The 23,274-nt window shown below is 40.7% G+C and overlaps 1 protein-coding gene across 1 annotated transcript in view; it reads right to left on the reverse strand.

Annotated features, from left to right (window-relative positions):
• LOC120434019 overlaps nt 1-23,028 on the reverse strand; it is a 63,062-nt gene extending 40,034 nt beyond the window's left edge. The window contains exons 1-6 of the mRNA XM_039601389.1: nt 22,954-23,028; nt 22,575-22,626; nt 22,309-22,488; nt 22,125-22,217; nt 8,692-8,793; nt 6,002-6,088 (exon numbers count right to left, since the gene is read on the reverse strand). Of these exons, the coding sequence (XP_039457323.1) occupies nt 6,002-6,088; nt 8,692-8,793; nt 22,125-22,217; nt 22,309-22,488; nt 22,575-22,626; nt 22,954-23,028 (589 nt within the window). The remainder of the gene's footprint in view (nt 1-6,001; nt 6,089-8,691; nt 8,794-22,124; nt 22,218-22,308; nt 22,489-22,574; nt 22,627-22,953) is intronic.
• Nucleotides 23,029-23,274: the final 246 nt, after the last annotated feature.

Here is a 23,274-nt window from a genome sequence, read left to right on the forward strand (position 1 = left end):
TTCTGTTCACAGCCCTGGAAAAGTTTGGAATAGGTGACAACTTTTGCAGATGGTTTAGAACCATATACTCAGGGCCAGAAGCGGCTGTATTTACGAATGGGGTACTTTCTCCTTTTTTTAGTATTTCCAGATCAACACGTCAAGGATGCAATGTAAGCTCTTTACAATCTTTTTAGAGCCATTAACTAATCAAATTAGAGAAAATGCAGAGATTAAAGGTGTATTCGGGGGAGGCAGAGAACACAAATTGTTCCTGTATGCAGATGATGTTCTGGTATTAAACCAAGACCCAACTAATTCAATCACAAAACTATTAGAGGTGATTAATAAGTACTCAATGTTTTTGGGGTACAAAATTAATTGGCATAAATCAGAGGCGATGCCAGTTTCACGGGCTTGTAGTCATAACTTAATATCGGGCTTTAACTTTAAGTGGGTGGACAAGGGAATGAAGAATCTTGGAATTGAATTGAACCCAAATATTAAGGATATTATGGCTAACAATGTGGGAAAATTATTAAACAAGATCATTAAAAACTTGGGTAAATGGAGTAAACTAAATTTGGCATTGTGGGGAAAAGTAAACACGTTAAAAATGATTGTAGCACCACTCATCAACTATTATACAGGAATGCTGCCTATGTGTATCCCGTGACGGATGTTGCAAAGCTATAATAATATGATAAAAGACTTTCTTTGGAAGGGTGGTAACCCCCGCATTAACATTAATCGACTGTCCCAACCCAAAAAAGAAGGGGGACTAGCCCTGCCCAATATAGAATATTATAGCATCTCTTTTGAAATGGCTAGATTAGGCAAACATTGGGCAGGGGAAAACAATATAGATTGGATTTTAATAGAACAAGAGCTTGCATCTCCATTCACACCAATTGATATTTTATCACAAAAAGTAAATAATCACGTTAAGACGCAAAACCTTATTTTGAAATTTTCGAAAATGGTATGGTTGGAGGTGCATAAAAAATATAAACTTGTGCCATATGTACAAAAGTATGTCCCCTTGTGGTATAATCCTAAAATTAAAATTGGTAAGCAGACTGTTTACTGGACACAATGGCTAAGAAGAGGTATCAGAATTGTTAGTGACCTATTTGAAGGGGGTGTTTTCATGTCGTTTGAGGATATTAAAAATAAGTTTTGTTTAGAGGGTAACGGTCATTTTTGGAAGTATTTGCAAATAAGAAACTGTTTAAAAGGAGGTGTTACAATAACATGTGAAAGTAACCCGATAGAGAATTTCATGCGACTATCCCCATTACTATGCACAGCTGCGAAATGGTATAATATTTGCCCATGGATTAAAAATAATATAAATAAGAGCCTGAAAAAAGTATGGGAAAGGGATCTAGGGTGTACAATAGATGAAGATACATGGAATTCTATATTGTCGAACAATGGATTATACATTAGGGAAGCCAGGGGGAAATTTATTCAATACAAAATTCTTAATAGATACTCCTTCAAGGCTGTATAGAATGAGGATTGGTAGAGATGACTTGTGTTGGAAATGCCAACAAGCCAAAGGTACTCTGATACATGCCCTCTGGGAATGCCCGCTGGTTTTTCCAGTTTGGAACACTGTATTGAATTATTTGCAGGGGTGGACACTTTGTAACTTACCCAGATCACCTAAATTATGTCTACTAGGAGACAAAGGAGAGGTGCCGCAATTAAATAAACACCAGTTTAGAGTGTTAAGTACTGCATTGGTAACATGTGCCCGTGTCATTTTGGAACACTGGAAGGACTCCCATACTCCAACGCTTAAAATGTGGAAAGAAAGAATGATTGGGAATGTTTGTTGCGAAAAGATGTTGGGAAAATTACATCATGTGACGGAAGCTGCGGTGGAACAGTGGGACAATTTTTGCACCTACATGTCTACCTGACTTGGACATTTGAGCTTAATACAACAGATGTTAAAACCTCACTGTTTTTGTTTTGTTTTGTTTTGTATTTTGTTTTTTGTTTGTTTGCTTCTTGCTTCTGGTTGTTGCATTTTTGTATTTGCTGTTATAAAATGCAAAATCCAATAAATACTTGAATTATTAAAAAAAAAAAAATGTCAGATTTGATCACATTTTGACAGTGCATCTGGAAAGTATTCACAGAGCTTCATTTTGTGATGCCTTATTCCCTCTGCCTTGAAGGGAATATTTTCTGCCCTGTGTTGTAGGGACCTGATTACTTCAATTTTGTGTTCCAGAGGGTGATGGGAGTCAATGAGTAGGTACTGGGCTATCTGTAAATGTCAGTGTTGAGACTTCCATCCCCCTCAGTGCAGACAGCACACTGTGTACATAGAGGAGGATGATAGCCTCAACGCTGAAGTTTACTGGAAGCCCCCCCACACACACAGACTGGTAACTACTTTTTGACTCCTGTTATGGAAATTTTAACAGTAACCTGCAACATACCCAGTGAGTGTTTTGAAATGGTTTAATAAACATATTGCAATATGGAAAGACCCACTCCAGCCAAACACCAGGGTGATCTCTGAGTTGTGGCCACCGCCTTTACATCTTATATACGCAGACACAGACACTCTTAAACAAAGAACATTCCACAGCAGATCAATTGTTATCAGATCCTTAACTGTTCAGTCTAACAAAAGCTCTGACCAATCGTCACCTCATTTACAACAGGATGTCCAGAGCCCTCAAGAGGAAAATGAGTCTGCTCTGAAGGTGCAATAAAACGTGGGCCCCACTTGTGATAACATTCCACTTGTTTATAACTGATGTCAAGAGTGAGCTTTCTATACTGAGTACAGAAAGTGTTACTACTATTACTAAAGTGATGTGATTAATACATAAACTAAAGAAATTTCCAGTACACTCCCACCACCCTCTGAAACACTAACCTGAAGCAATCAGGATCCTGCAAGAAAATGTACCCTGTAGGACGGAAAAGAAATAAAAGGAAGACATGTGTAAAGAAAGTCTTAAAACTTGTGGTTATCCCAACTGGGCATTTGTGAAATCAGCAAAGATGCCACCAACTAGGGGAAAAACGAATGACAAATGAAACAACATAGTCATTCTTTATGTAGCAGGTTTATCAGAGAAACTAGGGAAAATTTCCTCCAAGTGGACATCCCAGTGCACTTCAGATTGAGTCACATGTTTAGAAAAAAACTGGTTCATCTTGAGGACAAAACTCCCAAACACAAGCCAGACACAAGCATGGCACAACATAAAAGAGCCACCTTGGAAGGACAAAACCTAGCTATATATCTGACCCTAAAGATCAAAGGTCACTCTTGTGAGGATGCAAATGTTCACATTATGGACTGAGAAGACAAATGATTTTGAAGAAGCGTAAAAGAGGCCATCTATGTCCACTGCTAATGACCATTATTAAACAGACAGAGTGGCTTATGACACCCCCATCAGGCAGCTACAATGCAGTTTTGAGATCTGTGACCTTTCTTTATAATGTTTTTGATCAGGGCAGCCTCTCTCCTATAGTATTTGACAAAGTAAGGTTATAGTAAAGCTATAACGGCTCTCCTGGGGTCTTTGTGTCTTTGCACTTTGAACAGGGTTGATATGTATTAGTGTATTTTATTGTCTTTATTCCAGTAAAATAAAGTGTTTTTATTCCTTTTTAAACTTACATTGTGTGCCTGGATTCGGATGTTTTATGCCATGCTTTGATCACAATCTTTCCATTTGTCATAGTACTGCAATATAGCTATACAAATTTTTTTATTTTTGTAACGCTGCATTATATGGAGATGCTTTTTAAAAGCTGCAACAGCTTTTGACAGTTTTTTTTCTTGTTTTAACACCTCTGCTTTCAAAAACAGGATGACCAACTGGAAGTTGTGGGTGTTTGTATGTGCAAAGATCTCCACAGCTGTCATGCTAACACAAAGCTGTGAAAAAGTAAGGTGGACGACCATGTAGGTCACCATCGTCTTTCGATGCAAACTAACACCTTTCACCACAGAGCAATAAACAAACACGTTCTCACAAAATGAATGCTATTATTAGCCACTCAAGAACAGACTGTGGTGAGAGGTTTTATCAGCTTTAGACTACAGTTAACTAGAATCAAGAGGTACTGCTATGCCTTTACACTGAAATTTAAAGAAGTGAGAATGACAGTTTGAAAACACGTAGTTAAGAATAACTGATATTTTCAATCTGTCTTTTGAATCTTATAGTATCTGGAAATATTTCCTGCTAATCCTGCTAAAAACTTGAGTGTGCATCAAACCCTGAAAGACAGACACACCAGGGGTCATTCTGGGCACTTATTTGCTTGACAAAGTCTAAAAAGCAGCCCCCTTCAAAATGCTCTGTGGGTCAGATGTGGCCCAAAAGTTACAAGACGTCTGATGTTGTAAAGATTTTATAACCTAATTATTGCCAAAAAAACATCAACAGTCCAAGTTCATTACCAGTGTTGGAGTATAATGTGTTAATGTAATTGCATCACATTTTACAGTAATGCAGAAATATAACAAGCTAGTGTACTACATCAAATAATTGCATTACACTTACATCTATTACAAAAATCCTTCAGTTATTGCCACACTGGATGGATGTGCAGGGAGGAGGAAAACGATGGAGTACAGTCTATTTCTTTTTTGGGAATGGAGATAAAGCCATTACTTTTTTTTCACAAAAATACACGAGAACAGTTGTAAAGTGCAAACTGCATCCAGGATAGAACCAAGAGCATAATCATGCTCTTTTGCCTCTTTGCAAACATCTGCACAGACAGCGTGTGTGTAAACCCCAACCCAATAGACAAAACCTTAGGTGCCAGTAGGTGCCAAAGGCGCTGATTCAGGGTTAAAGCAACTATTTCCACTTGTACATTTTTCTACAATAGAATCACACCTGTGATCACTTTGAACTTTCTGTGGGCTGGTTTCCAGCTTTCCATTTTGCTGTTAATTTTTTCTTTAATGTGGAATGTTTAAACTGTTTGGTATAGTGATGTTGACTAACATGTGTTGTCCCTGTTAAAGAACAAAAAAGACATAAATAAAAGAAATAGAATGCAATTTAGGTCATTTTATTGTGTAACACAAAATTAATGTAACACGTAGTGTAATAAATCGCTTTCATTGGTAAATAAAGTAATTGTGATTACTTTTCTAATACATTACATGGCATGTGTAGAAATGTTTAGCTTATTTTAGAGTTTAGACATGTAGGAATGTTTAGTTTGTTTTAGAGTTTAGAAATGTGTTAAGATAGACTGACACTGCCCTGGATATAAATAAAGGCCTGACTGTGTCATGAGTTTAGAAGTAGATTTGTAACTGGATAACTGTGGTCTGGAGGGGAGATGGTATTTATGGCCCCTAGGAAGAGACACATACCCACAGTGTTTTAACTGATATACTCCCACACCTATATGCACACTCACTCACGTGCACGCACATACCAGGTATCCACACACAGTCACTCACGAGCACTCACATAGACACGCGGGTACGTGCACACACAGGCACTCACGTGCTCGTGTACATAGACACAGACACAGAGTTTGCAGCACACTGTGGGGGATTTATGATGGGGTCGCTCCTATAAAGCTGCCTGGAACTAACAAAGGGGTGAAGATTGTTTCAGAGGGACACCGGCCTCGTCTTCCCTTCTAGAAGTGCATGCTTAAATAAAGATGAATAAAGATTTTGTAAAAATAATTACTGAGTTCCGGTGCCATTTCTGGATCCCTCGACGAATAAAGAACCGGGGTAAAACTGATTTCGTAACACATGTCTTTGAGAAAAATTGATATTTTAAAAGCTGTAAATGGTGGAATATTATATGATATTTCTGGAGTGGTGACAACATAGAAAAATAAGGGGGAAAAAACAAACCATGAATTTTGTGAACCATTACAGCCCAAGACTAAAACTGAAAATACACCTGAACTGAAAAATTAAAAGGTGTGGCCCAAAGAGTTTGTCCACATCCACTGTAGCTTCTCTCTATCCAAAGTGAAAAAGTAGCCATACCTCGAGTCCTCTTTGGTCTGATGGCTATTTGTCCATAACTGACATCTTCAGTTCTCACTGCTGAGTACACTGCTGCTGGATCACTCTCTGGAGAATGAAACACATTTAAATTACTGCAGGTACAACAGCTGCAAGAGTAATGTTATGTAAAAAAGAAAACACAAGGGTGCTATTGGTATTCCTCAAATCTCCAGTGCTTTCAAAGAGAAAAATAGTAAGAAAGAAATATGAAAAAATGGCAAAAAATGACATAAATTATCAAAGTCTCTGGACTAATAAAATGCCTTTCTTTTAATGGATTAAATCCATCAAAAACATGCTCTAATTTAGAGGCTTTTGCCTTCTTCAGAGTGCAGATACATAAACATGGCAACAAAACAGTTCTAGCATCACTCAACATGCATGCACAACATTAATTTCTTTTTATACATATTTTTCCTTCTTTTTTTCAGCTTCTTGGGGCAAAGATGTGTCCACCATTTCTTTAGCATTTAAGGGCATCACCCAGGAAGGCTGTTGTAAACACTTTTGTAATCAACTGTTTGTAGACAAGACATTAAAATACATAATAAAAACACATTAAAATAAATGATATTCAGTAATAATAATAATAACTTGATTTATAAATTCACGACCCCAGCACTGGTCATTCCTATCAATCTCATACAGTATATTTGTAAAGCATTATTTCCACTAGTACCTACTCCACTTGGTTTATAGGGTTTCCCATTAGTGGTAATACCTGGTACCAGGTTTCATCGGTAGTACAGATGAGTCATGAGCAGGACTCCTTCACATAATTATACCCAACATTTTTTAAACCTGGTAACGAGGGAACTAGCCACATGGTTATGGGTAGCTGTAGCTCAGCTTGTAGAACAGGTCATCTAGTAACTGGAAGGTTGGTGGTTCAACCCCTTGCTGCTTCAGTCTGTACTTTAAATATATGTGGGCAAGATATTAATCATGATTAAAATACATTCATCCAAGCCTGGACTGGTAATATGGCATGGAGGGCATTTTCAAAGTGGGGCGGGTGGTGACTTGTGTGCAGTGGCCCATCCCTACATGTATTTACAGCAGCCTATTTGTTCATTTTCTTAACTGACACTGTATTGCCCAGTCAAATCTCTTAATGTAACCGAGCTCTCCTTTACCTTAGCTCTCCTTATATATATATATATTAGGGGTGCAACAATACTCGTATCGATATTGAACCGTTCGATACAGTGCTTTCGGTTCGGTACGCATATGTATCGAACAATACAAAATTTTTATTTATTTTATCAACTCTTCTTCTGACGATGCTGTCTGTGTTGAGCGCTCAGTGGATCTGCGTTCAACTACTCCGCCTAGGCTGCACTGTCGAGTGCAGATCCACTGAGCGCAGCGCAAGCTAGCGAGACAGAAGCTAAGCTTGTTGCAACATGGCAACTGCCTCAACGCTAGCCGAAATTGAACCTCCCCCACCCTCATTCAGGTCTGGCGTTTGGAACTATCTTGGTTTTCGTGTGAAGTATGACCCTGATGGTAAGCGCGTCATGGACAAAAGTAAAACAGTATGTCAGATGTGCCACGCAATGCTCAATTACATTGGTGGAAACTAGTGCGCTAGCGCAGTTAGCTTGTTAACGTGTTGACGCCGTCCAGCCCCACGCACGGGGCGATCCGCTGTAACTCGTTAACGGAGATTTGCCGCGTTATGGCGTTAGTGTCATTTTAACGAGATTAACGCTGACAGCACGAGTGGGAACACAACGAATATGACTGCACATTTACGCCGACATCATCCTAGTGCAAAGACAAGTGGAAGCAGACAAAAACAACAAGCACGCATGCTACAAACTTTACCCGAGTCATTTAGACAGCCGTTAGCACATGATTCTCCTTATGGGACCTGATATGTTTAATATGCTGCTGAGAATATACCCCAGAAGAAGTGTATAGTATAGCTTTTATTTTGGAAAGAGCCATTTCTCTGTAATAAACTCTCTTTTCCAAAGATGACTGATTTCTCGATCTGATAGATTTATTTATTTTTTTATTATTTTGTTGTTTCAGCAACATTAAATTTAAAAACTGTACTTTTGAATTAAAATATATATTTATAATTTTAATAAATGACAAATTAAAAAGGCATGAACATTTTTTTGTATCGAAAAAATATCAAACCGTGACACCAAAGTATCGAACCAAACCGAACCATGAATTTTGTGTATCGTTGCACCCCTAATATATCTATATGTATATATATATATATATATATATATATATATATATACATATATGTAATGACCCTAAGGGATTGGAGATGGTACTCAATTCAAATGGAAAATGACTGAGTAGAGTTGAGTAGGTGCTAGGGGAAGGGAGGCATAAGATAATATTTTTTTAAAAAGCAACCATTTTTTCTGGTGGAAACTGTTTTTTTTCTTCTGTGCACAAGATAATTCGTTTGTTAATCACTTTTTATAATTCTTCGCAATTTCTTAAAGCAATCACTGCAAAGATTTGCAACACCTATGACATTGTACAATTTACCAAAAATATTTGAATGTTGCTACGACATACATTACACATACTAAACCACATGTTAGCACGCTAACATTCAATCTGGAATTTAGCTTAAACCAAGCCTTCAGTTTCTGGCTGCAGAATTGTTTGATGAAGCTAAAGAAGAGCAGCTGTACCTTTCATCTTTGATTTTTTTCTTTTATTGTCTTTGATGATGATTTTTCCATAAATTATATCTTCTGTTCTCACTGCTGAATAGACTGCAGCTGGATCACTCTCTGCACAATAAAACACAAACAGGGGACATCAGTGCAAGTAGTACATGTGATTGCAGAGTTGCTTTCAGAGATACTGCTGCTTCTTGCAGAAATGTTTTTGGTTTCGTCTTCAGATAATCACATGGGTTTAGAACAAATTAACATGACTCCTGCTGTGGTAGAAAAACTGACCTGATATGAAAGGAACAGACTGACCACAGAGCTGCAAGCGTTTTATCAACAGCATGAAAGGATCTGGTTAACATATCAGGATGTTCGATTCAGAATTTAAGAGTAAATTTGTATTGTAATTAATGATCAAGTTATAAAATTATGGTAATAAATCATATAACAGTGTTTGATTCATGGTTTGTGCATATAATTTGCACTACAGTTATACTTTTACAACCTTTTTTAAATGAACATGGTTTTAATAATTGTATTTGTAGCTGACGCTGAAATGTTTGTGTGGGTTGCCATGACAACACCAGAAGCACGTCTGAGATATTGTTTTCTATTTGTTTTCTTTATTTGGTACTCATGTTTGTGTACATTTGCAGTGGGAAAAGATAATCTATGAATCCAGTGATACATCTTTCTTATAAGAAATGTTTCTGTTAAAAATTATTGTGAAGTAGTCACTTCCTGTGAGTCGCGGGAACCGGAAGTTGTGCGCGGGAGAGACAAGACAGAACGGTAACACGGCGGACTTTTCAGAATGTACAACTTTTCTACTACTGGTTTACAAGGCGTACACGGTAAAAACATTATGCTGTTATTTGTTAAGCACTTGTGCACTTTGTGAAAAGAAATAAGTGGCTGAGATGAATATCATATGTGCTATTGATATTATTTTACTTGTTTCTAGTTTTCACGGTGCTCCATGATTGTGAGAGGAATAAAAGAATTGTGGACATCAGTACGAAGCGTGGATTCTTTCGACTAGAGTAGATACAGTATTTCTTTTTAATTGTGGAAAAATAGGAAGCTAGATAGCTGGAGAGCTGGTGTCATGGTCCCTGTGTTTCCCCAGCGAATTTGCTCAGAAGCAATGTGTTTTTGTTATTGTTTCTCTCTCTCTCTCTCTCTCTCTCACTCTCTCGCTCTCTCTCTAGGAAGTGTTATGAAAAGCTGATCAGATCGGCAAAGCCTTTTTCTGGAATACTGTGTTTTTGTGAGCTACAAGTGCTTTTTATGCAATTTTTGCAAAGCTATATGTGGAGGGAAACCGTGACCAAGGACAAGCTGATGGCATAAGATGTAAGTACAACTCCTTAGGTTTCATATGCAAAAAAAAATAAAAAATATTGCGCTAGCTTATGTGGTTGCAGTTCTACAGGGATTTAAAAATTGTTACGCAAAACGGAGCATGCCCGCTCCCACCAGTCTTAAAGGGTTAACCTGACTGTCCTGGCCACTACTTAAGGCAGTAGCTCAGTGCTTCTTGTTACTGGATCATTGTGCAACCTGCGTTACTGTAGCCCCGGCTAGGGGTGGGTTTTAATAATCGATTCATCGATTAAAATTGATTCTGGCTTGGATAACGTGAAATCGATTCATTAAAATCCTGAATCGATTTTTTAATATAAATTTATTTTGCCCGAAACGACAGAATCTCAGGTGAAACCTCACAAAATTTCAACAACCACCAAACAGCTAAGACAGTAAATGAGAGCAGGTACACGGATTCTGCACAAAGACGTAAACATACAGCGCGGACCCGCGGATCAGAATCAGTGAGATGTCGCCTTTCTCACCTGACGGGCGCTGCAGCTTTAAGCGGCTGCGCGCGCTCCCGCGGATGGCAATCACTTTCTGGCACAACAACTGCACGGACACGGTCGGGGCTGAAAGCCGACAGCTCACTGATTCTGATGTTTTGGCGGGTCCGCGCTTTGTGTTTACGCCCTTTTTGCGCTGATTCTAAAGCTGTTAGTTTGATCTCTCTCCAAACAATATTGACCGAACCAGCAGCAAAAGAAGATCCAAACTACGCTTCACATAAACATTGTCATGAATTCACTCTGACTTTTACTGTTTTGCTTCCACCACGATAAAATCACACTTCATGCACAGCCCTCTCTCTCTCTCTCTCTCTCTCTGTACTTGAAGAACAGTTTCCCGTCTAAAAATCTGTTTTCTGCATTATTCGCTTGCTTGTTCAGCACAAGTCTACCGTTGTTTGCAGCGCTGTCGGCCGCTGTTTTTTTGTTTTTGTTTTTTGTTTTACATACTTCCGAAAAGAAAACCTAATTTCTTCCGTTCAATACTGAACAAATTTAAACTTTTTAAAATTATGCAAAATGCAAAACGCTTAGCCGTGTCTCTAATAAAACCGCTGTAACGTCAGAGGTAACGTTCATATGTTGATTAATGGTGTTCTTTCGTTTTTGATGTACTGCAGAATATTTTTATAAAATCCCAGGCCAGGAAAACCACCTTCATGTTTTTCTGTGTTTTATCTTCAGCTACTTTGACTCAAAGGCATCTGCTGTGACGCTTACACCTTTGATAAAGTCTTGCGTGTGTCAGCTTCCTTTTTATAGATACAAAAATATGTAAATGTACTGATCTGAATTATAATATTTCTGACTGTCAAAATTTCCCAGATTCAAATCGAATTGAATCGAATCGTGGATTGAATCGATCCGGGACCTTGTGAATCGGAAACGAATCGATTCTAGAAATCAGTGACGATACCCAGCCCTAGCCCCGGCTTTATTCTACACTCATGTTTCTTTGTGATCTTCTAGTGTTGTTCTAATGATTCCAAGCACCACAGATCTGCTCCACTTCACCTACCAACCCAGCAGATCCACAAAGGATGCCATCTCCCATGTCCTGCACACCACTCTCAGCCACATGGGCAAGAAACAGGGTAACTACACAGAGTCTACAAGCCCCTCCATCTCGAGCTCCATCATCAGTGCAGTCCTTCAAGTATCTCTGTGTCCACATCTCCTCAGACCCAACATGGTCTGCTCACATTCAGGTCCAGTCCAAAAAGGCTAGGCAGCACCTGTACCAACTCCGACAGCTGAGGAAGTTTGGGGTCTCTCCAGTGATACTCAGGACTTTCTATGCAGGCGCTGTGAAGAGCATCCTCACACAGAACATCACATCCTGGTATGGGAACAGCTGTGTTAAGGACCAAAAAGCTCTTCAGAGAGTGAGCCATACGGCAGAACGTTGATCTCCCTTCCTTTCAGGACATTTTACACCAGGAGATTTTGTTCCAGAGCAGCTCAGATATTAAAGGACCCGTCCCATCCCAGCAACAAACTGTTCCAACTTCTGCAATCAGGCAGAGGGTTCCACACCATCCAGGCAATAACAGAGAGGCTCAAGAGGAGCTTCTGGACCCACCCACCTGGGGGTGTTTGTATCCAGTAAGGGTCCTAAGGCTAGACCCCCCCATGCTAAGCGAGCCTACTGCAGACATGAGCGAGACATAAATTTGAAGGCATGCTGGCTCGGACGTCACCCAGATCGACAAGGTCAGGTATTGAGGAACAAGAGCACCCTGATGAGAAGTGAAAACAGGGCGTTGTTGGAATGCTACTACACAAGTAACCCTGGCAGAAGGGGTTAAATGAATAGGATGAGGGACCTATAGAATCTTTGATACCCAATATCCACATTGAGGTTGAAACAACTAGTAGCTCAGTGTTCCAACATTGGGAAGAAGGGACTGCTCTCACAGCTAGAGATTGACAAGGTACAACACACATGCTACGGCAAGGGGGAGCCAGGATGACAGGTCAGGGGGGAGACATTATCACCCCCACCCGAGCTTGGGTACCAAGCCCCAAGTGGGATAGAAGAAGGATCGTTGAGTGCAAGAGGAACTGACCTGAAAGATAGGATCACGGCGAAGCTTGAAACCTGGATCCCCTGTAGCCGGTTATCAAAACTACTTGAAGTACCCTGACAAGATCTGCGAGATGATGTGAATGAGCACTTGATGGTTTGCCTTCAAAGTTGCCTCGAGCCTGGTACACTCCAGAAGCTAAGTAGGCTGGGTTTTGGGTAGGTAGGCCTCGGGTGAGGGGTATTTTTATGGTAAAAATACAGTGGTATTTTTACTCATTGGTTAACCCCGTGGCTATATTTCACCTGCCTTTGATTTGTGTGTTGGAGGTGGTTCTCTTTTATTGTTAGCCTAGGGTAGCCGGCCTGTGTGTTATTGGCTGTTTTTTTGTTTGTTTTTTTCTGTTTTTAATGGCTGCCTTTGATATTGCCGTGTTGATGGCAAACCCGTTGCTTGTCCAGCTGGACGCCTGTAGAAAGAGGGATTTGCATGAGGTGCCATCATTTTATGGGATTGGTGTCTCCACAGGGCTGCGTAAAGCTGAGCAAAAAGCCCTTCTTGTGTCTGGCTTGGTGGAGAAGGGTATAGTGGACTTACCAGTGTCTGCCAGTTCACCTTGTGTGGCTGAGCATGGTGCAGCATCTCAGCCTGTTCCTCTGCTACCGGATCAAGATGTAGCGCCATCGGTGTCTATGCCTGTTGCTCTGGGGCTGCCTGAGGACAGGCCAATGACACTGCCTCACTTTCAACCATTCTTGATAGTCATGAGTGGGTTCAAAGCAGGATGCTAGGCTCCGGGTACGCCTGGCTCGCCTCCAACTTGAAAGGGAGGATTGTGAGAGAGAGTTCCAGCTGAAGAAGGAGTTGGAGCTTAGGCGTTTAGAGAAGGAGCAGGCCAGAGCGAAAGAGGTTGAACTGAAAAAGATGGAAGCAGAGACGACTGTCAAGCTATGACAGTTGGAACTCCAACAGGTTTCCCTTCCAACTACTGCCTCCATGCCACGGCCTGAGGCAGAGTTTGATGTAGAAAAAAATTAGTCGTCTTGTTCCGGTGTTTTGCGACACTGAAGTTGACGATTATTTTGAGTCATTTGAGCGAACAGCCACAGCCTTGCACTGGCCACGTGATGTGTGGGCCATCCTGCTGCAATGCAAACTAGTAGGTAAGGCTCAGGAAGTTTGTTCCTCATTGTCAGCTAAGGACAGTCTGAATTATGGCTGCTGGCTTAAGAGCTGGTCCCAGAGGCATCTAGGCAGCGCTTCCGGGGGTTGGAAAGGGGACAGGGTCAATCCTACCGAGATTTTGCAAGGGAGAAAAGTGTGCTTTTTAATCGGTGGTGTGTGTCCTGCAAAACTACTGACCTGGCATCGATGCGTGAATTAATGCTTGTAGAAGAATTTAAGAACTGCATTTCCAAGCGAATTGCAGTATACCTTACCTAACAGTAGGTTTCCTCGCTAGAGCAGGCTGCGACGCTGGCTGATGAGTTTGTGCTCGTCCATAAAACTAGTGTCAGTGGGTATGACCGACGCGATGCCCCAGTGAAGGCTAGCGAGGTGCCACCTGGGCAGTACCCAAAGTGTGAGGTACTTGTGTCTCGTCCCAAGGTGGAAAGAAAGTGTTTCTTCTGTTTCAAGTCTGGCCATTTAAGAGCAGATTATGAGGCCTACAAACGTAAACAGTCAGTCTCGAGAGCTAGGAGTGTGCCAGCTAACAAAGCTGATACAGGCATGGTTTTAAGATCCAAAACAAAGCTCTGTTTCTTCTGCCACAAAACTGGCCACCTGTTGCTAACTGTTTGAAAGCCCACTTAAAGCAAAAAAGATCTGCTTTGAAAAGAGTTAATCGTGGTTCGCAAACGGACAAAGTTGCCAGTCCTAGGTGACAATTGGAGCATAATAGCTCAGTGGTGTCAACTGGTCACTGTCAGAGGTCGACTAATTCTGATCTGCCACCTGTTGACCATCTTCCGGGTCCTCCAGATGACCTACAGTGTGACAGAGAGTGTGTGACACAACTATTCAAACCTGCACCTCTGGCTAACCAGCATGCCTGTAGCCATGACCTAGTGAAAAAGCGTCTGGAAAGTGTTTCAGTAAGGCCTTCTAGCTATCCGCTGGGTTCTCCATATGTGAAGGCTCACAAAACACCTGGCTGTCACTTGGGACCCTATCTTGAGGGAACTGGGCCAACCCCATTCAGTGTTTTGGACCCATCGAAAAGGTTTTGGCAGATTCGGCAGGCTATGCCTTACCGTTATTATGGTGCATGGTAAGTAATATAATTAACCCTTTAAGACCTACCATAGAACCAAGTCCACCAGAGCCCATCTTTATATTTTTACATGCTGCAGTGCCATTTGTTAATATGTATGCATTAAGTCCATAGTAACTACATAAATTCCAAAAAAGTGCAATAAACTATAGAAAAATTGAAAATCATTTTTGGCTTTTTTACATATATTTCTAGTTAGAGAAATTTAAGAGGGTTATCCCTCAAAACTGTAAATACAAAAAAGTTGCACAAAATAGTTTTCAACCACGGGAAATTTATTTTGAGTTTCTTCATGGTTTTGTTTTTGAGATACACCAATTTTTATATACTGCAGGAAAAACTAAAATAAATATTATAATGCAAAATTGCAAAAAAAAACAGCATGTGCATCAAAATAAATTCTTTCCAGCAGTGTAATTTGAGTTTTAAGCATCCCAGAAACAATACAGAAAAGCATAAAATCAAACAAAACTTTTAAAAACACCACCATAGGCTTATAAGGCCCTGAATATAAAAAACTACATTTTCTGTGAAAATGACGTCACTTCCAGTTTCGGGCAGGTAATGGCGGACACACGATAATTCGCACTGACATCTACTCCAACGTAGGAAATGTTACGAACAGCTGATCGGATCGGCAAAGCGTGTTTCTGGAATATTGTTTTTGTTGCTGCAAGTGCTTTTTTATGCAATTTTTGCAAAGCTATATGTGGAAGGAAACCGTGACCTAGGACAAGCTGATGGCATAAGATGTAAGTACAACTCCTCCAGTTTCATATGCAAAAAAATTTTATTGCGCTAGCTTAAGTGGTTCCGGTTCTACAGTGATTTAAAAATAGTTACGCAAAACGGAGCGTGCCCGCTCCGACCAGTTTTAAAGGGTTAAAAAAAAATTTGTAGGACTTTCTGTGACAAACCACTGGTTTGTATTTATGGGAGGGGGTTTTACGGCCCAAGCAGGGCCTCTTGAAATTGCCATTGTGTGGGTGTGGTGTTCTCTCTCTGCCTCCTCCTTTCTTGCTCCACCCCTCTGTCTCTCTTTTACTCTCTCTCTCTCTCCCCAGGACACAGGTGCCGTTCATTGGCCTCGTTTATCACCTGGGCCCAGTCAGCAATCTGGGCTGGGGAAGAACTGTGTGATAGAGGGTGGTGTTTCTGTTGACTCTACACTATCTTTCTAGGTGATGGAAAGGTTGCGTGTTTGTCCTGCCTGTGGTGTGGAGTTGTAGGAGCAGTGGGGAGAGTAGCTGCCTCATGTGAGTAGCATGGGCTTGTGGGCCTCAACAGCAGCGGCAATAGGGCTTGCTGCTGCTAGTGACAGGGTGGGCCTGTGGGCCCCCGGAAGTGCCTCCTCGTGGTGTAAAGTTTTTTTGTTTGGTTGTTGTGTCCTTTGTTGTTGTGACCTCTTCTTTCTTTTGGTTTTATTGATAAAGCAGCATTGCCATCTCTTTATGTTATGTTGTTGTTTATCTGTAATAAAAAACTATTATTAGCGAAACACCTCTGTCTGGTTTCCTTTTCATTCTGTTCCACACCCATTTGTTAACGGTCCTCACACACACCCCTAGACCTCTTTCATGTGGACGTAACAAGCATTACAGATGATATCTATAGTCGCCATTACCAAGACTAACAAGCTGATCCACACTACGGCAGCAATGATCCGTGAGATGCTTGGCTACAAGTTGAACAGCCACAAGGGGCAATACCCTCCATGGAGAAGGAGACTAGAGGCTAAGATCAAAGTAGCACAGAGGGAGGTTAGCCAACTATCGGAGCTGCAGAAAGGTGCGACAAAGAAGGTGCCAAAGAAGTATAGCAAGCTGTCCATACCTGAGGCCTTAGAAACTGCCAAGCAACGACTCACAGCCTTGGCCAGCCGCTTGAAGAGGTACACCAGAAAGATACAAGGCTGGAGGATAAACCAGCTGTTCTCCACGGAACCAGCCAAGGTGCACTCTCAGTGGCAGGGGAACAATATGAGAACAGCAACACAAAGGCTGGAGACGGAGCAATACTGGAAGAGCATATGGGAGAAGGACGGATCTGAGAAGATATATACATTTGAGCAGTTCATAGAGGGGCTCCCAGTGGGAACAGAGGAATGGGTCCACAGTCATCGGCCAGTGAGCCTCGACGTTGCGGTGTGCCCTGACACATCATTTGCCTACCATTTTGAATGTCAGCTGGTGAAACAGCTGGCCATTCCGAGAGTGCCTTTGCATCCTGTTCAATAACGGAGGTCCCGTTTGAGCACATTGGCATGGAACTCACTTGCCCATTTCACTAGTGCATATGTATATTGCTTTGTATTAGCTCTAGTCCCGAAGCAGTTCCACTGCATACCATTTCTGAAAAGAGTGTGGCACAGGTGCTGTTTCAGGTCATCTCCCAATTCGGCATCCTGAAAGAGATACTGATTGACAGGGCACGTCATTCACTAAAAGAATTGTATGAATTATTTGTAGGTTTTCGTAAGTTTGTCCAGATTCGTAAGTTCATTAGGATGAATGCTGGTTAGACCCTTCGTTGTTTGCAGTGCAGGAGGTGCCCCAGGCTTCTATGGGTATTTTCTCCCTTTGAGTTTGGCAGGAAGCCACAAGGGGAAATGGACTTAATAAAAGAAAACTGTTAGAAAGATCCAAGGCCAGCTAAAAATGAGATTCAATAGTTCTGGGCCAGAGAGCAAAGCTACACAAAATGGGGAGGTTGTCATGGGAGAATTTCTTCCACCAAATTCTTCCATGACAACCTCGTCAGCAGCATCTGAACAAAAGAGTACAAAAGACTCAGGCAATTTTCACTGGGAGACAAAACTCTTGTATTATTTCCTCCTTGTAGCTCAAAATTACTCGCCTAATGGCAAGAATCCATCATAGTCACGTGGCGAGTGGGTGATGTTGAAGCCATGCAAATATACCACCTTAATCTCCTTATGGCTGGAGAGAGACTCAAACCACTTCTTCTCTGGTGAGCCTTATCAAGGAAAGACATGAGTTGGGGCTGGAGGTGCCAAATTCCACCCTTCCAAATTTCCTTCTCTCCATTACCATCCGAATACACATCTCCAGTCCAAATCACATTCCAATAGACATCCTACATCCCAGTTGGTGTAACGGAGTACTCAAAACGCTCTATATAACATGTCATATTCACCCAGTCACATTCTCACAAGCACTTTCTCTATACTTAGTGCTGTCTAACTACATTCAAACCCTAATGGATGCATCAGAGAGCAACTTGGCCTTAGTATCTTGCCCAAGGAAACTTGGCAATGCAGACTGGATCAAACCACCAGCCTTCCGATCAGTAGGTGACCTGCTCTACCTGTGCTACAATGTTGATCAGTGATCAGTTGATCAGTGAATTAATATCTCGTTCATTCCTGGCATACAGCTTGATGTCATTCATGTAGAGGAGGTGGCTCAAAATTGTTTCATTAAAAATTGTCGGTATCCATAGCCATTCCTTGCCAGTCTTGTCAATGATTTAACTGAGGGGGTTCAGGCCTATGCAGAACAGCAGTGGGGACAGACTATGTCTCACACTTGATAATGACTTGCGCTGTTGCCTTCAAGCTGGCTTCTAGTTCTGGTCACCACATCACCATTGAATTCCTGATTAAAGCTCTGAATGTCCTATTGATTCTGAGTGATAGGTTTTCTTATAGTCAGTCCAGGCAATGCACAGGTTGGTGAGCCTGGTATTAAAGTCTTGGGTGACTGTTCTATCTACCAGTAGTTGGTGTTTCACCTCTCTGGTGTTTCTGCCAATTCCTTTCTGTGCCCCACTCATGTATTGAGCCATATGTCTTTTCATCTTAGCAGCTATAATGCCTGACGGGAGCTTCCATGTGGTACTGAGAGAGGCCAGTGGTTGGATGGGACAGTTTTCTTCTGGGAATCCTTTCGGATCAGGACTGTCTCGCCTTCAGTTAGCCATTCCGGGTGTCTCCCATCCATTAGCAGCTGGTTCATTTGTAGTTCCAGATGCTCATGTAGTGCATTCAGCTTCTTCAGCCAGTAGGTATGAATCATGTCAGGGCCTGGTGCTGTCCAACGCTTCATACTGGAGACTCTTTCTTGAGGGTCTGATACTTTGATGGTTACTCCCTTACTGTTAAAGGAGGTTCCCGTGGTCTGCTCTTACATTGACTAGCCACTGAGCATTGCTGTTATGGGTTGTGTTCTTCTCACAAATGATCTTCCATTGCTCAATCTCCAGCCTTGGTGGTGGTGCTCTCATATTGTTTCCTGCCACTGATAATACACCTTGGATGGTTCAGTGGTATACTGCTGGTTTATTCCCCTGCATTATATCTATCTGGCATACTTCTTCAACATACTGGCCAAGGCTGTGAGTATTTGCATAGGAGTTTCAAAGGCCTCAAGTATGGACAGCTCGCTCTACTTCTTAGGCACCCTTCTGCAGTTGTGATAGTTGGCTAACGTCCCTTCGCACTGCTTTGGTCTAGTAGCCAAGCATCTCCTGTCGGAGTGTAGATCAGCTGGTTGGTTTCAGTGATGGTCACAGTAGAATATAGTCCATAATCCTCCATTCACTTCTTCTAGTAGACATTCCGAGCAAGTTTCATTAAGTCTTTCTAATCGGCCAAGGTGGGGTAAGGTTTCCAGTTAACTATAAAGCTATATCTCGTGTCAGTTGCTCTTGCGCTCAACACACCCTCAGTTATACTTGGGGTTTGGTACCCAATCTCAGGTGGGGATGATGATATCTCGGTATAGCTTTACCCTGATTGTTACAGAAACCCTGTTAGGCAGTGGAAGGCAAGTATATTTACCATTAAACTATCAAGGGGTGTAGTTGTAATGTAGTTGTAATGTAATGTAGTTGTAATGTTGGGGGTGCTTCGGGAGTATGGGGTGAATTTGATCCCTACAACCATTGCAGGAGGTTATCTGTATTGCTGCCAGTAAGTCAGACGTGATTCCAGTGAGTGATGGACTAAGTCACTAAAACACTAAAAGTCTATCACTAAAACTAAAACCTAGCATGACACTCAAATATTATCTCTTGGCTCCAATTAACCTACATTATATTTAAAAAAAACTTTGAACCATTAGTCCAAAACCAACGAGTCAATTATCAGTGCCTTTTAATATACTGTCTATTAAAAATTTTCTTTAAAATACAGCACTTTGGGAGGAGGGGTGGGATAACCATCATGTTTGCTGTTAGGGAATTTGGGTTGGGAATTCTTGAAATCTGGATTTACCCGATTTATTATTATTATTTTTAACATTTGATTTCCAAAGATATCCTTACATATTTGCAGATCTTCTCATATTATGCCATGATCCATAATTGTGGTGCTAGAGCTTTAGGTTAATATATCATTATTATTATTATTATTATTATCATTATTATTATTATTGTTATTATTATTAGTGTTTTTTCCTTTGTTTTTGTTCGGTTCTAGTTTTTCATTTCTGTTAGGTTGAGGTCTTGATTTCTGTTTTGATTTCAGTCATTCTGTTAATACTGAGCATTTGCTTTTATGGTATCATTTGATGTTCTGTTTCATTTTTATACCGTGTTTAAAATGTTTATTTTATTTTATTCATGTATGTATGTATTTATTTATTTTTGGACTGCTGTTTTGTTTCTTTATCATTTTGGTGTGAAGCACTTTGAAATCTGTGTCTTGAAAGGTGTTATATAAATAAAATATTACTTACTTACTAGCTTCACTTACTTACTAATAGTAATTTTTTTTCTTGAGTCTCAGGCTTTAATTCTTCCTTGTAGTTGTACTTTTTTTTTCTTCTAGGAACAAGTTTCAGTCATACAATTCAGTGTTTTGTTGTCTATATATTATTACTGTCTTTTTTCTTCTTCTTTTTCTTTTTTTTTTTTTTTACAAATTATGAATTTACTTGATATTTCCCTGTTTACTCCCCCTTGATTTTATTTAGGTGTAAGTAATATTGTGATTATGTTTTGTTTTGTTTTTTTCCATCATGGATTACTTCATTCATGCTTAGCCTTTATGTTCATGTTTCATATCTCCTTTCTTCAGTATTGTGTGTTTATTTTCTTTTTTTCCCTTTGTGTCTCACTTTGAGTTTTTCTAACTGTAAGCTCAAAGCGAGACTTTTTCGCTTTGAGTTTTTTATTCCTCCCTCTGTCGCATTGCCCTGACTGCCTGTGAATGAACACATAAGGAATTATGTAGTAAAGTGGAACAGTGAAAAATTACAGCACTGTCAATACATAAATATCCAGACGTTGTACAAAAATGTGCAATTTTGGGAAACATTCGACGGACTTTTGCGCATTTACGTAACTGCTCTTTTAATCATGGCTTGTTTTCGTTGTGTTTGGTGGTTGTAGAAATGGTTTATATGAGATTTTAGCTGAGATTCAGAGGTTTCTGTGGATACCACACATGCTGGGACTTATATTTCTGACCCTGTGTAATAACCGATTAAACATTGATCTCCTCCCTTTTGCCCCCGTTACCGGGGGTGTGGGCTAAACAGGTTCTGTGCTTGAAGCTGTTGTCCCATGAGCCCCCTATCACTCAAGCTGTTAACTCTGACACCTTGACTTTCTTTGCAATTTATCTGTAGGAAAGACTCACATTTTAAGTGTTAAACCTGTAGAAATTATTAGAACCAGCTTGATCAACCTCCATTGCTGCAGAACAGCTTTAAATTGCTGACCCATTTTGTGTTCACTGAAAAAGGCTATTTTGTATCATTTTGAAATGTACATTATTTTTCAGTTTTGGGTAACCTTACCTTTTTTTAACCTCTGGCAGTTCACCACTTACCATTTCAAACTATTCATTGGACTGGAACGACTTGAATAGCAATAAATAACTGGAAAAATTGGGTTGTTATAAAACAGTTAGTGTATACAAAATGTAGAACAAGTGAAGTGCAAGTGAAGGGAATTTTTGACTGGTAGTGTACATATAGTGCAATCTTCCTTGAGTCCTTTGTATATTTGTTTATGTTCCTTGGTTGTGTGTTGTGTCTGTGTGGATTTTCGGTTCATTTTTATTTGTTTTTTTATTCCTTTTATCTACTTTGTTTATGTTTCAATTTCTGCCTCAGCATCAATAAAATTGCTCCCTTTGATTATTGTATCTGCTTGTGTCCTGAATTTTGGGTCCTAACTCTGTGCAAACTTTTATACATTATAGAAATGTATATTTTACTCATTTTATAAAAAAAACCCTTTTCCTAACTCCATGATCGTCCAATAGCCCCCAAGCACACCATAAGAGAATAAGACTACCTCTGCTTTGTTTGACTGGGAGCTGTTGAAGATTTGATATTTTGATATCATTATATGTGACCTCAGCAGCATCTTCTCCAGCTTGTTCATCAACTGAAATTAAACAGAATAAACAATAACATGAAATGAACTTTATTCTGCAAAACAAACCTATATATCTAAAATCCAGAAAAATGGGTTTTACCTTTAGACTTCTTACGAACATGTCGTCTCACCAGCAGAGCCAGTAATGCCAGTAGAACCAAAACACAGGCTGATCCAGCAAAAGACAACACAGAGAAAACAGGAGGAAAGAGGGATGGAGCAACAGAGGTCCAACCAGGAGAAGGTGTGGATGTAGGTGGAGGTGTGGTGGTGGGTTTCTCTGAAATTAAGCAAACACAGTCATTAAGTTATCATCACATTGTGAATGTTGAAACCTGCAGAAACACAGACAGGTGAGTGTGTCACCTGTGACAGTGATCCAGCTGGATGGAGACTCTCCATGACCGCTGATGTCACACTTGTAGAGGCCTTCATCAGACCTGGAAACATGCTGGATGGTCATGTGACCTGTAGGCTGCTTCCTGATGAGGGAGCCATCTTTATAGAAAGCAGCTGGGAGGTTGGAGGGAGTGGTCTTTGTTTTACAGAGCAGAGTGACGTCATCTCCCTCCATCACAGGGAGGACAGGACTCTGCAGGATCACTGATCCACCTCAACACAGAGACAAACTACAGCATTTCATCCATTTACACACAGCTTCATCAACACTAACTCCACACACTCAGCTTACCTGTGAGGACTGTGAGGTTAACCATGTTACTGATGATACTCTGATTGGACTCACACCAGTAAACTCCACTTTCAAGTGGGTCAATGTAGCTGATGTTGCAGGAAGAACCAGCTGGCTTTCCCCACCCATCTCCACACTGAGTCCTCTGTTGTTTGCTTGTGTTTCTCCTCAGAGTCCATCCAGCAGAGCTGTCGTCCTCCTCACAGCTCAGAGACACAAAGTCGTCTTTAAAAAACTGAGAGCTGCTGGGACTCACAGTCAGACGAGCTATAGAGAATTCAATGTAATCTGATTCTGTATTCTGATTAAAACATAAAGCCGTGCTGTGTTTTATAAGCCACCATTCATTGGTGGCTTGTAAGAACATATTACCAG

The sequence above is a fragment of the Oreochromis aureus genome, linkage group 3, assembly GCF_013358895.1.
Source record: "Oreochromis aureus strain Israel breed Guangdong linkage group 3, ZZ_aureus, whole genome shotgun sequence".
NCBI classification, from domain to species: domain Eukaryota; kingdom Metazoa; phylum Chordata; class Actinopteri; order Cichliformes; family Cichlidae; genus Oreochromis; species Oreochromis aureus.